Below are 12,223 nucleotides of genomic sequence, written 5' to 3' on the forward strand. Positions count from 1 at the left end.
TTCAACTGAGTCAAAATAAACCTTTCACAGTGACAAGAGTAGCCAGTACAGTGACCCTGCTGATTGGCCCTCGCTCCACTGTACCGTTTATCCACTACTAATAAACCTTTCACAGTGACAAGAAGAGTAGCCAGTACAGTGACCCTGCTGACTGGTCCTCGCTCCACTGTACCGTTTATCCACTACTAATAAAGGGAGATCACTCACGAGGGCAATATCAGGAGATAGCAATACCAACTTTCCGAGACCTTTCCGTAGGTCTAGAGAATTTCATTATTTTTCTTTGTGTGTTTGTGTATTTGGGTACATGTGCACATGTGTACATAAGAATGAAAACATGAAGATAACTTCTGGTGTCATCCCTCAGGTACTGTACGTCTATTTATCTGAGACTGTCTCTCACTGGCCTATAGCTTGCTAGGTAGGCGAGGCTGCCTGGTGCTTGGTGGGTGAGCCCCAAGGATCTGCCTATCTTTGCCTCCCCAAGGCCAAGATTACAATTGTGCAGTCACTATGCCTGGTATTTGGCCATGGCTTCTGGGGATCAAACTCAGATCGTGTTTGCAAGGTAAGCATTTTGCCGGCTGAGCCATCTCCGCAGTCCCACCAAACTGTTCGTGCGGCCCATGCTCACCTTTCCTAGAGAACAAATGTTGAAGCCATGGTGCAGAGAGTAATTTCTTATTACATTAAATTTTTTAAAATGTATTTTGTGTGCGTGCACACACACGGGCTCTGGTGCACACATGAAGGTCAGAGGACAGCCTAAGAGAATGAATTCTCTCCTTCAACTACGTGGATCCTGGGGACTGGACTCAAGTGGTCAGACTGGGCAGCAAGCACTTTTAGCCATTTTATAATCACAGTCTATATTTTGCTCTATAAGATCCTCGAAGTACATATTTTCCTCATCAACACAAAAACACTTCTAGAAACACGGAAGAGGTTTCCACGGTTCTCTTTGCAAAGGTTAATCTTGGTATCGCACACCATTGTTTCAATACAGATAAAAAGTTCTCTGGAGGTTCTTGAAGATTGGTGACAGAACAAGAATTCCATGCAGAATTTTCTTTAATAGTGCTGAGGACTGAGCCCAGGCCTCCTGACTGCCAGGCATGAGCCACATTTCTGCAGCTCCGAAACCAACTCTTAAATGAGCTTTTGGAGATGCTTAATATTTCACATTCCTGTGTGACTACTTCAGACACGGCAGTCTGCTGGTTCAATGGTACTGAGGATGAAATGAGTAGCTCTGCAAGAGGCTCAGAACTCTTAGGGAGAAATTCTCTATATAAAATAAGAAACAGATTATTCCTGCTACAGAAGCAGTAAGAAAGGTGACTGACTACTGGTCAGTGGACCAAAGGCAGAGTTTTTAACAGATAGTGCGAGGATGATGGATGGGGTGGCCATTTCCACTCAGATGGGAAGACGCTGGCTGGATCTGATGTTTGGACCAAAGCATCGGGGAGATGCTGAGAACAGTCTGAAGGAGGAAGGTGAATGCAGAGAGCAGTTAGGTGATAGCACTGGAGGTAGGAGAGGTGGTCAGTTGCTTAAAGGTGAGCCTACAAGAGATGGAGAAGGAAAAGCCAGACTAGCACTCACATTCTTCTGTTCAGAGCAACAAGGAGAGAAGACAAAGGTCACAAGAGTGGACTGGGACTACGACTGGAAACTCAGTCTTGATCCCGATGCGATCTGTCAGATGCTCCAGTGGAGACATCATGCAGATGGCTGGGTACAGGTCTCAGATTGGAGGGCGAGAGCCGGGCTGGAGCTCTGAACTTGGGAGTCATCAGCATACACCAAGATCCATAGCCTAAGCTTGGAGTTGTCCAGACATTAGAGGTCAGGGACAGCAGAAAGAACTAAGAGAGCACTTGGCCCAGTGTGTCCCTGGGGAAACCTGCAGAGTGAATGAAGTCTTCTGTCTGTACTGTGGTCAGTTACCTAAAGAGGGCCCTTAAGGGAAAAAAAGCACATTCACTCTCTCAATTTTAGAAACACTTTAATATTTGAGACAATTCATTCTTTTTGAGGGAAAAAAAAATCAGTTCTTCGAATGAACTAAACAGTTACCTAGAAACCTGAACTTAAGAGGGGTGGGTGGTTTCTAGGAAGAGGAAAAGTCCGACAGATTTGAAGGACATTATGTAACTGAAAATCAGTTTAAAAACTATAATATAATGTTTAAAAAATTAAAACAAGTTCTAAATACGTGGCCTCTGAGAAAATTAGTTTTATGCTTTTTAAAAAGAGAAATATATTAGCAGTCTCAGTATTATCTTTAAAGACAAAGCTACCTGTGAAAGCAGAGCTGCCAAAAGCTAAGCTAATATAATCTTTGCACCCTGGTTTTTGGGCCCTGAGGATGCACAAAAGCTGTGGTAGGAATGATGTGTCATTTTTCTAGGGCCTAGCACACTCCCAGAGAATGCTCCTGGTATTCCTGCATACTGTACAAATACAAGTGCACTTGTTAAAATACAGATTTGAGCATTACAGTCAAATACGATCAAAGAACATGTCCTTAGATGGTCTGCTGAATCCTGGCAGCCTTGCAGTTAGACAACACATGTACAAAATGTAAAGTCCATCATTTATTTAGAATGAAGTCAAATGATAAAAGCAATTTCATGATAAGACAGGTATTTAAAAGCATCTCTGTCATTTTAAGTATCCATTAAAATATCTGTGGGATCTGGACACCCAAATCTCTCCAAATTACAATGAAGATATTTTCCAGTAGCTATAGGATGCCAGGGGTGGCCGGTGGTGTGAAAAAGCTGCCCATCAGACAGTCCAAATGGCCTTAGGAAATGAGGTTTTTGACAGTGACAGCCTAGGATCTGGAGAACTCATTCTTCCGTTTGGTGCAGTTTTAAACAGATTTCCAGTAAGTGGTCAGGGGTCCTCTTTGCATTAATGTTGTAATATTTCCTGGAGAAAAAGATGTAAAGGCGTCTTCCCTACTAACACTTGCAGGCTGTTTTTCAGTGTAAGCCCCTGGTACAAACATTACTGGTAAACACCCAGTTAATAACCACTTTTCAACTCCTAGCACCTCCCTGACAGCTCTTCTAGACAGGGAACGGAAGACATGTGCCAGTGCTCCAGAGATCACTGACAAACACAGGAACGTGGACTGAAGGGATGTGGTTCTAGCTCAAAAGCCCTCATTACAGGGCACAGAAGCTCAATGTCTCCTCCTTTCGGCTATGCCATCCACCTGACTTTCCCCTTTCCTCCCAGTTTCCTGTTTTGGGAACTGGGGTAAGTCCCAGCAGGCGGGCAGCATGGTGGGGGTGCCGTTCTTTGTCCAGCCATGAGGAAAGTAAGGCAAATCAGCTTAAGAGAAATTTGTGAACAGGCAGAGATGGCCCACTTTGTGCTCGTCCTTTGCAGCCAAGGAGACCAGACACTCGAGGAATCCTAGTTCCACCTTGACTTTGCATTTGTCCATGACCCTTATTTAAGACCAGCTCAATCTCAGCTGCAGTCTTGGGGGTCAAAAGGCCCACGCTGTGGAACAGCAGGTAACTCAAGTCCAGGAAGACCAATAGGATCAAAAGCATCCACATCTGCCACCAACCAGAAAGTTCCAAGCTTGGAGACTGCTGAAGGTTAAAAGTCCCAAGGCAGTAGTTGGGTCACTCATAAAGCTAAGTGGTCTTCTGAGGGACACAGAGATCCACAAGCTGCAGTTCTGTTCCGCTTTCAGTCTTCCATATTAGTGAATTTTCTCTTCTTGTAATTCTGAACGAGGCTGGATGCTGTGATCTGAGAAGCCTGACCCTTCTCCCAGCTCTGGAAGTCATTCAGTCCTTTCTGCCCTATTTGAAATAAGCCCCTCTCTGTCTCGTCTAGCCTGGCTACCAGTGCAGATGTGTCTTCATTGTAAGAATTCTGGGAGGAGTCCATGATGCGGCGGAACCGGCCAATAAAAGTCTGAAGAAGAGTAAGAGAATCAGGGCCAATATCACATCTCATAAAGCCAGACAGATCGAAGACCTGTTAATTTATTTTTGAGGGGAGACAGAGGGCACATGTGATACCATGTATGTGTGTAGAGGTTAGGGGGACAACTTGTGGGAGACACTCCTTCCTCCAACCTAACACAGTCATCATGTTCAGATGCAAGTGGCTTCATCATGATAAGCCATCTTGCTGGTCCTCAGATGTTTTTTGTTTTGTTTTTTTAAACTGGAGCATTATTTATTTACTTATTAGGCAGGGTATCATTATGTATTTATTCGTTAATTCATTTATTTATTTATCAGGCAGGGTATCACTATGTAGCCTTGGCTGGTTTGGAATTCAGAGAACTACCTGTTTCTGCCTCCCAAGTGCTAGAATTAAAAGTGTTCACCACCATATCTGACATTATTGTTATTTTTTTTAAAAAATTATGTGGCTATGTGTATACGGATATAAATGTACCTGCCCTCCTCTTGCTGGAGTTACATGCAGCTGTGAGCCACCTAAAGCGGGTGCTGGGAATTGAACTCGGTCCTCTTCAAGAGCAACGTGTACTCTTACCACTGAGCCTTCTATCCAGCTCCCATACTGGAACATTTAGATGGTTTCAAAGAATTTGGTCTCAGGACTCACCCAGGAGGCTTGCATGCCCTCTACTACTAAAGAAAGCCTTTGTTTCTTTTACAATAAAATAGGTTGTTATGGAAATCCAATGGATTGTCACTAAAACTAGTGAAGCAATGTATGTAGGGCAGATAGCAAGAGGCTGGCGCATAGTAAGCCCCTGGAAAAGCACTGTGTGTTGTTACTGGTAACAATGACTACAGGAATTGTAACCAACAGCTTTCAACCAGATGGGATCTGGGATGAACTGATTCGGTTTCTATTTTTCTCAGTCTAAGAGCAGGATGGGGGTGCATAAGATCAAGAGGCATCATTTCACCACTGTGCTGAGCAAAAACCACGAGCCCCAATTCAGCTTTCACATCTGTCTCACAGGACAATCATTTAGTCTAGAAGCAACTCTGAAACACTTGAAAGCAGATATGAGAAAAGAAAACACACAACTTATTTTTAAAAAGAAAACTTTAATTCAAGAACAAGTGCTGGGAGTTGGGCCTATTGGCACAGAATGTAATCCAAGATATTAGGAGGCTGAGGATCCTAAATTCGGGCCAGCCTAGAACACTGAACAAGTTAGAGGTCTACCAAGTAACTTAACGAGATACCCCAAAGGCCAAATATTTTTAAACAAACATGCTTTGCATTCTGCATTTTCGTGAACTTGCATCAACCTTCTGGTCTGTAGTCTATGTATGGACTTCTTTTACTGAATGAATAGCAATGTTTCTTTCTTTCTTTCTTTCCTTAATTTTGTGGTATCAGGCAGTCACAAAATAAGATTTAATGTTTTTTCTCTTTATATTTATATGTATGAGTATATTGCCTGCATATATGTCTTGTACCACATATGCGCAGGACCTGGGGGACCACAAAAAAGTGTTGGATACCCTTGGAACTGGAATTACAGAAGGCTGTGAACCACCATATCGTGTTGAGAATCAAACCTAGGTCCTCTGAAAGACCAGTCAGTGCTCTTAACTGCTAAGCCATCCCTCCAAACCCAAACTTTTGTTATTGTTTTTGAGACAGGATCTCATTATGTGGACCATGCTGGCCTTGAACAAATAGAGAAATCCACCTGCCTCTGCCTCTTGACTGTTGGGGTTAAGGTGTGTACCATCACAGACCACCAGCCCCAAGTTTTTTTGTTTTTGTTTCTTTTCTTTTCTTTTTTGAGACAGGTTCTTACTGTGCTGCTGAAGTGACTACCAAGGTGCCACGAAGGAACTGGGTCCCCTGGAGTTGGAGCTCTAGACCACTGAGACTCACTCAACATGGTTGCTAGGAAGCTAACTCAAGTCCTCTGCAAGAGCAGGCTCTCTTAACCTATAAGCAATCTCTCCAGTTTTATAAGAGCCAACAGTTTGTATAAAACTAAAAAGGAGGCATTAAAGTCTTTTGACTGTTTATTGCTCAGGAGACACAAAGGATCCCTTTTTTTTGACATTAAAAGAATAATTAAGAAGAGTTAATATAGGATATACCACAAAGGATAGTAATATATATATTACTGTTTTAGCTACAGTTTGCAGTGGTCTGAATGGGAATGTTTCCTACGGGCTAATGTACTCGCTCTGCTTTGTGCTTACTGTAAGGGAAGTGAGTTTTCAGTTTCCTGCTGCAGTCACCATGCTGGCTGCTTACTGCTATGGCAGACTGTTACCCCTCTGGAGCAGTAAGCCCACAACAAACTCTTCTGTGAGCTGCCTTGCCATGGTGTTTTATCACAGCAGAAACGTGACTACTGCATTGTTTATTAATTCTGTGATTTTGATGTTACTGTTACGTCTGTCGTACAGGTGAAAAACTGATGCTAAGACAGGCCACGCAGCTTCAATAAATCACAGATCAGATTAATGAGAGCCACGCTTTAATTCCAGAAGAAGGGAACCTAACAGATAAACAAGAAACTCGAGTACTTCCAAAAGGTGCTCCAGTCCAGACCTTCAACTGGGCCATAACAGTTTAACAATGCGCCTACCACCTATCATCTACCATCACCTTTGTCTCTTTTCTTCAATTTCCTGATGGTTCCAATTTTTAGGAAGTAAATACAAAAAGGAATAGGCAGGCCATATTTTTTTAAATGTATCGGATAAGAACAAGAAGTTCTGGAGTGCTACCACACAATAAAGTGGCTATGGAGGGTTATAACGAACTGCACATTTCCAAACGCTAAAAAAGCATTGATTAAGGGGTTGGGGAGGTGGGTCAGTGGGTAAAGCACTTGCCAAGCAAACATGAGGACCTAAGTCTGAATTCCCAGAACCCATGGAAAAGCTGAGCACAGCACTGGACAGCTGTACTTTCACTGCTTCAGTGGTGAGATGGGAAGTGGAGACAAGAGACTCCTGGGACGCTCACTGACTAGTTTAACTGTAGTCAAGAGCAAAACAGAGACCATGGAAGGTGAGGATTGACACCCAAAGTGGTCTTCTGACCACTCCATGTGTGCCATGGGCAAGAATGCACCAGCACTCACTTAACACATAAACATACCATACACACACAAAAGATTAATACTGAAAAGATAGATATGTTTAACCTGACATAAGCATCACATATTAAAACATTACATAGGACCCTATAGTTGTGTAAATTTTTTTTTGTTTTGAAGCCAGAGGAGAATTTTATTAAAGTCTGAGAAAACCAACAGGCAGGGCAAGCTATAGATCCTTGCCTAAGGAAGCAAGACAGGGGAGAGGATGAGAGAAAGCCACACGTTTTGCAATGGAAGTTAGTGAGCTGCTGTATGGCAGAAAGTAGAGAGGACTTCACATGAGTGAGAGGCCCCAGGGGGCTAAAGAAAACATGTTTAGGCTTTTTGGCCAGTATCCTAAAACGATCTAAGATGGAACATCATCTGGGAAAGATGTACATTAACTTATAAGGAGCAATTATTCCTCCCTCCTCCTTTGCATGTCTTCAGGTGAACAAGCTTTCCACCTGGTCAGGTGACTGACAGCAGTTGGATTAACTGGTTTTCCCCTTTAAAATACAGTATCTTTTATTTATTCTTTGATAATTTCATACACAAATCTTGATCTTATCCATCATTCAGTCCCCTTCTCACTCCTCCAGGATATATCGTGTAAAACCTTTATAGGTTATATTTAGTGGTACTAGAGCTTGAACTCATGGCTTCACATATAATAGGCAGGCACTAGATCACTGATCTACATTCCTGGATCAATTAAAAAAAAAACAAAACCTGGCAGACACAGTGTAAGTGTAGGTCACCCAAGAATAGCACAAACCAAATTTATGGACCATACGTTCCCTAAGTTTCCCTAAGTGCAGTGGCTAATCCTAGTTGTCAACTTGGTGGATCAAGAGTCAACTGAAGGGCTGGAGAGATGGCTCAGAGGTTAAGAGCATTGCCTGCTCTTCCAAAGGTCCTGAGTTCAATTCCCAGCAACCACATGGTGGCTCACAACCATCTGTAAGGGGGTCTGGTACCCTCTTCTGGCCTGCAGGCATACACACAGACAGAATATTGTATACATAATAAATAAATATTTAAAAAAAAAGTCAACTGAATTGCAAGCTCTAGAAGGGATTTTCTTTACTTGAAATGGGAAGACCCACCCTAAACCTAGGCAGCACCTTCTGATGGCAGCTCAGATCAAATGACATGAAGAAGGAAACTGCTTTTCGTCTGCTTGCCCTCACTCTTGCACGTTCCCCTATCCTGTTGGGGTGGCATTTCTTAGCTGATACTAGAACCAGCAGTTCTCCAAGAATCCTCCAGCTTCTAGCACCAGACTGGGATTGCGCAACTACCGATTCTTAGTCTGTTCTGTGCGACACAGCCATTGCTGGACCACTGAGACCATATCATGTGAGCCAATCTAATAAATCCCCTTAATAGTTTTCTTCTCCAATTAGAAGCTTTTTATAGATCTGAGAGCCTACGGTTACTCTTTCAACTTATTATTTTTTTTGAAATGATCAGTCCTTAAAACATATATCCAAGAAACAGTATATAGACTGAGCAGGTCATATATAGGAATACATATGTATACGCAAATATATATATATATATATATATATATATATATATATATATATGCGTGCAATAACAATCGGTGGAAAAAAGACTGAATCTGATGGAGAATGGGGAGGGACACACGGGGAAGGAGTGGAGGGAGGAAAGGGAAGGGAGAAATGCTGTAACTAGATTATAATCTTAAATTTTTTTAATGGCTTAAAATTTTAAGATTTATTTTTATGTATGTATATCAATGTCTGTGTACACGGTGGCTATGGACACCAGAAAAAGGTGTCAGAGACCTTGGAACTGGAGATACAGGTGGTTATGAGTTGTCTGACATGGGTACTAGGCACAAACTTGGGTCCTTTGAAAGAGCAGTATGTAATCACTGGGCCAGCTCTCTAGCTCTAAGACCCTACGCACAGACACACATTCTCATTCTCTCTCTGTCTCTTTCTCCTTTAGAGAACTCTGACTAACGCATAGGGTGAAAATGACGTCTGGTAACTGCCATCACTGGCTGCTAACATAGGCACATCCTAATACTTCACACCGCTTACCTGCAGCAGAGACTGGGAGATAGATGTATTCTCTGGATGGTTAAAGTGCAGAAGCTGGGAGCCAAACCCATAGAAGTGGGGCCCCATTTTGTGGAGGTCCACGACGTTAGCATCTGCACTGAACACAGTCCTCCATCCCTCTTGGTACATCTTGGGAAGTTCCACGGACAGGATGCGCCACTTGTTGTCAAAGAGGCCTTTAGCCAGCCACAAGGGAAACTCCAGCTTCGTGCCCTGCATCAGACAAGAGCGCAGAATTCAAAAACAAAGGCACAGTCAGTGTATGTGGAGACAAAAAAAAAAAAAAAGGAAATTCATATTTTCTGGGAAATACTGCCTCTTCTACTGAGGAAGTCACTATGACGTGATCTGAAGAAATGAACCATAGACTTAAAAATTGTATTTACCTTTTCAGCGCGCGCGCGTGCGCGCGCGTGTGTGTGTGTGTGTGTGTGTGTGTGTGTGTCAGGGTAGGGCAGGGACCCACACTGCCTACCTGCTACCCATGGTATGTGTGGAAGCCAGAGGCTGCTGTCACAATGCCTTCTCCATCTTAATTTTGAGATAGCTCTCTTGCTGACCTGGCACTACCTAGTTCAGTTAAACTAGCTGGCCAGTTAACCCCAGTCCCTACCCCACCACTGCCAGAGTTAGAGACACAGTCATGCCTGGCTCTTGATGTGGGTGCTGAGGATGGAGATTCAGGTCCTCATACTAATGCATCAAGAACTGTACGCAAGCAGTCACTCCTCCAGCCCTTATTTATTTTCTTAACTGGGTAAGTTAAAATGGAACGTTTATGGGGGTCTAGATGCTGATGCAGTACAGTTCCACAATGTATAACGTTTACATCAAGTTAAGTGCCCACCTCAAACATTTCTTCGTAGTGAAGTGAAAACATTAAAAATCCTTTCCCCAGCCCTTCAAAACAGCAAGCACCTCACTATACTCTACAGTCACTCGCTACTCAGCAGCGCACAGGACTCCTTAATGCTCACATTAGAGCAATGCCCGCTAATCTAGTCGTCACCCCCTACCCCAGCCTCTGGCATCACTGCGCTACTTTCAAGTTCTACGAGGTCAGCTTAGGCTGAGGTTTCATGTTAGATGCAGCGAAGACAGAAAACAGGTTATAACAACAGCAACGAAAACATGACAAAGAACAACAACAGGACAGAAGTGGAAGTTTTCCAAAGTAAATGAATATTTAAATTATAAAATATATATAAATATATAAAATTTAATATATAAAATACTAAAATATATAAAATATTTAATATTTTATACAAATATAAAACTTAATATTTTAAAATAATTTAAAAATATTCTTTGGTATATATGCACCAATCTGGACGCTGGTAGAAGAGAACAAAATGGAATCAATCTGAAGTCAGGTGGCAGTCCCTTCCCAACCCACATCATGGCTTCAGTGCCGGTGAAAGGGTCAATGTCTACGTTTTTCAAAGTCTTAAAAGAATTGGAAAACAATATGACAAGATGAGATGTGATGACGAGCCAGAAATTAAGTCTATTTGAAGCCATAAGGCGCTAGGTTCGAATCCCAGTTTATCACTTCCTAGAGGCCCCTGACCTTGTTACCCAGCTTTTGTCAGGTTTCTAGGTGGGCAAAGGGGCTAATACACGGAGCTGCCACATTCACTCTGAACAATGAAAAGTGTATGAGCAACTTTTTACCGAGGACTGACTTGGTTAAGCCACCATGGGCTTCTGTGGGACCCTGGCTGAGCGACTCGACCTCTGTTGAGTCACACCCACCTCTACCCCACCATCCCCCGGCCCTTCGGGGGGATCACCGGCCCTTGGGAACAGGCTGCTGACGCTGTCATCAGTGCAGAACGCACAAGGCGATCTGCAGCCCCCAGACTCACACGCCTCAAAAAAAGTTTTAGGGAAAACACGAGCGGGACCAAGACCCTGAGGCACTCGGCTGCAGCCAATCCTTCAGCGTTCGGAAAGCCAATAACTTTGAAGAGTTTTAGAAATGAAGTCGGTGATGGCAGGAAATCAGTCCGAGCGCTGGGCAGCTCCCCCGGGTCCCCGCGGCCTCCCCGGCTAGCCTCACCTGCGGGAGCGCCTGGTCCGAGTCGGCGCCCGCGCCCCGCTCCAGGAAGAAGGCGCCCAGACGCGGCATGGGCTTCTCCACACGCACCGGCAGCTTCTCCTGGGACATGAGGATGTCGTCCAAGGACAGAAAGTTCTCCTCAGGTCCCAGCGCGCCCGACTCCACCGGGAAATAAGCCTCCGACATGGTTGCTGGCGGCAGCGTCGGGAGACGAGAGGACCGAGCCGCCCCGCGAACCGCGCCCTGCTTCAAACTCGCTTTCCCGCGCCTGACTCGCCAGACCCGAGCAGTCGATCCCTGCGGGCCTGCGGCTGCTCAGGCAGAAGCAATCGATGAAGCCACTGATTGGGACCAGAGCCACCGCCCTGCTCGGAAGCCCTGGCTGAGTGGGCCGGAAGTTCTCTCGCCACGGGTAGTCTGGGCTGGGAAAAGTACTTAGAAGCTTGATGACCTGAAGGGACCGTCAGCGTTTGTACTAACTGGACTGTATTCATGCAGCCCTTGAGATAAATGTATGAAATTTAAAAACATCTTTGGGGACTTCAAATAAAACCGTTATATACTATCTGCTTCACTCCTCATTAAATCCGCTTTCATTACAGTCCTTTCACGGATAGGTTAATTTTTGTTTTCGAAAACAACAGAAGAAACTAATTGTGTGCTGAGTTACGAACTATTTGTGGTATTTTGATGGGGCACGGAGCCAGGTTGGGTGGCAAAGTCTTTTTCAGGAAGAAGGCTTGCTCTTCTGCCAACTGACAAATTCCTCTTGTGGCTCTTAGTTTAGGTTCCCAAGAGAGGAAGTTAGACTAGGAAATCCTAGTCCAGTTGGTCTTTTGACAGCCACCCTATACACGGGAGTTCAGTACCAAGCGTTATCACAGGTCCCGTACCTGAAGAGAGCAAAGGAAAGGTCGCGCATGGTTGCTGGACGCTCGGATGGGTGGCACTGCTCACACATGGATACAGGTGGAGGGGGAT

General features: G+C 44.1%; 1 protein-coding gene across 1 annotated transcript; it reads right to left on the reverse strand.

Annotated features, from left to right (window-relative positions):
- Positions 1–1,994: 1,994 nt before the first annotated feature.
- On the reverse strand, positions 1,995–11,490 carry Gins3 (GINS complex subunit 3). The gene is made up of 3 exons (XM_041650323.1): positions 11,243–11,490; positions 9,160–9,393; positions 1,995–3,951 (listed from the first exon to the last, which is right to left on the reverse strand). Exons 1-3 carry the CDS (start codon positions 11,426–11,428, stop codon positions 3,721–3,723), a joined length of 651 nt encoding a protein of 216 aa, XP_041506257.1. The 5' UTR covers positions 11,429–11,490; the 3' UTR covers positions 1,995–3,720.
- Between the last annotated feature and the right edge of the window lie 733 nt (positions 11,491–12,223).

Source organism: Microtus oregoni, unplaced genomic scaffold (assembly GCF_018167655.1).
Source record: "Microtus oregoni isolate MIOR12 unplaced genomic scaffold, Mior012 000004F_ref0000308, whole genome shotgun sequence".
NCBI classification, from domain to species: domain Eukaryota; kingdom Metazoa; phylum Chordata; class Mammalia; order Rodentia; family Cricetidae; genus Microtus; species Microtus oregoni.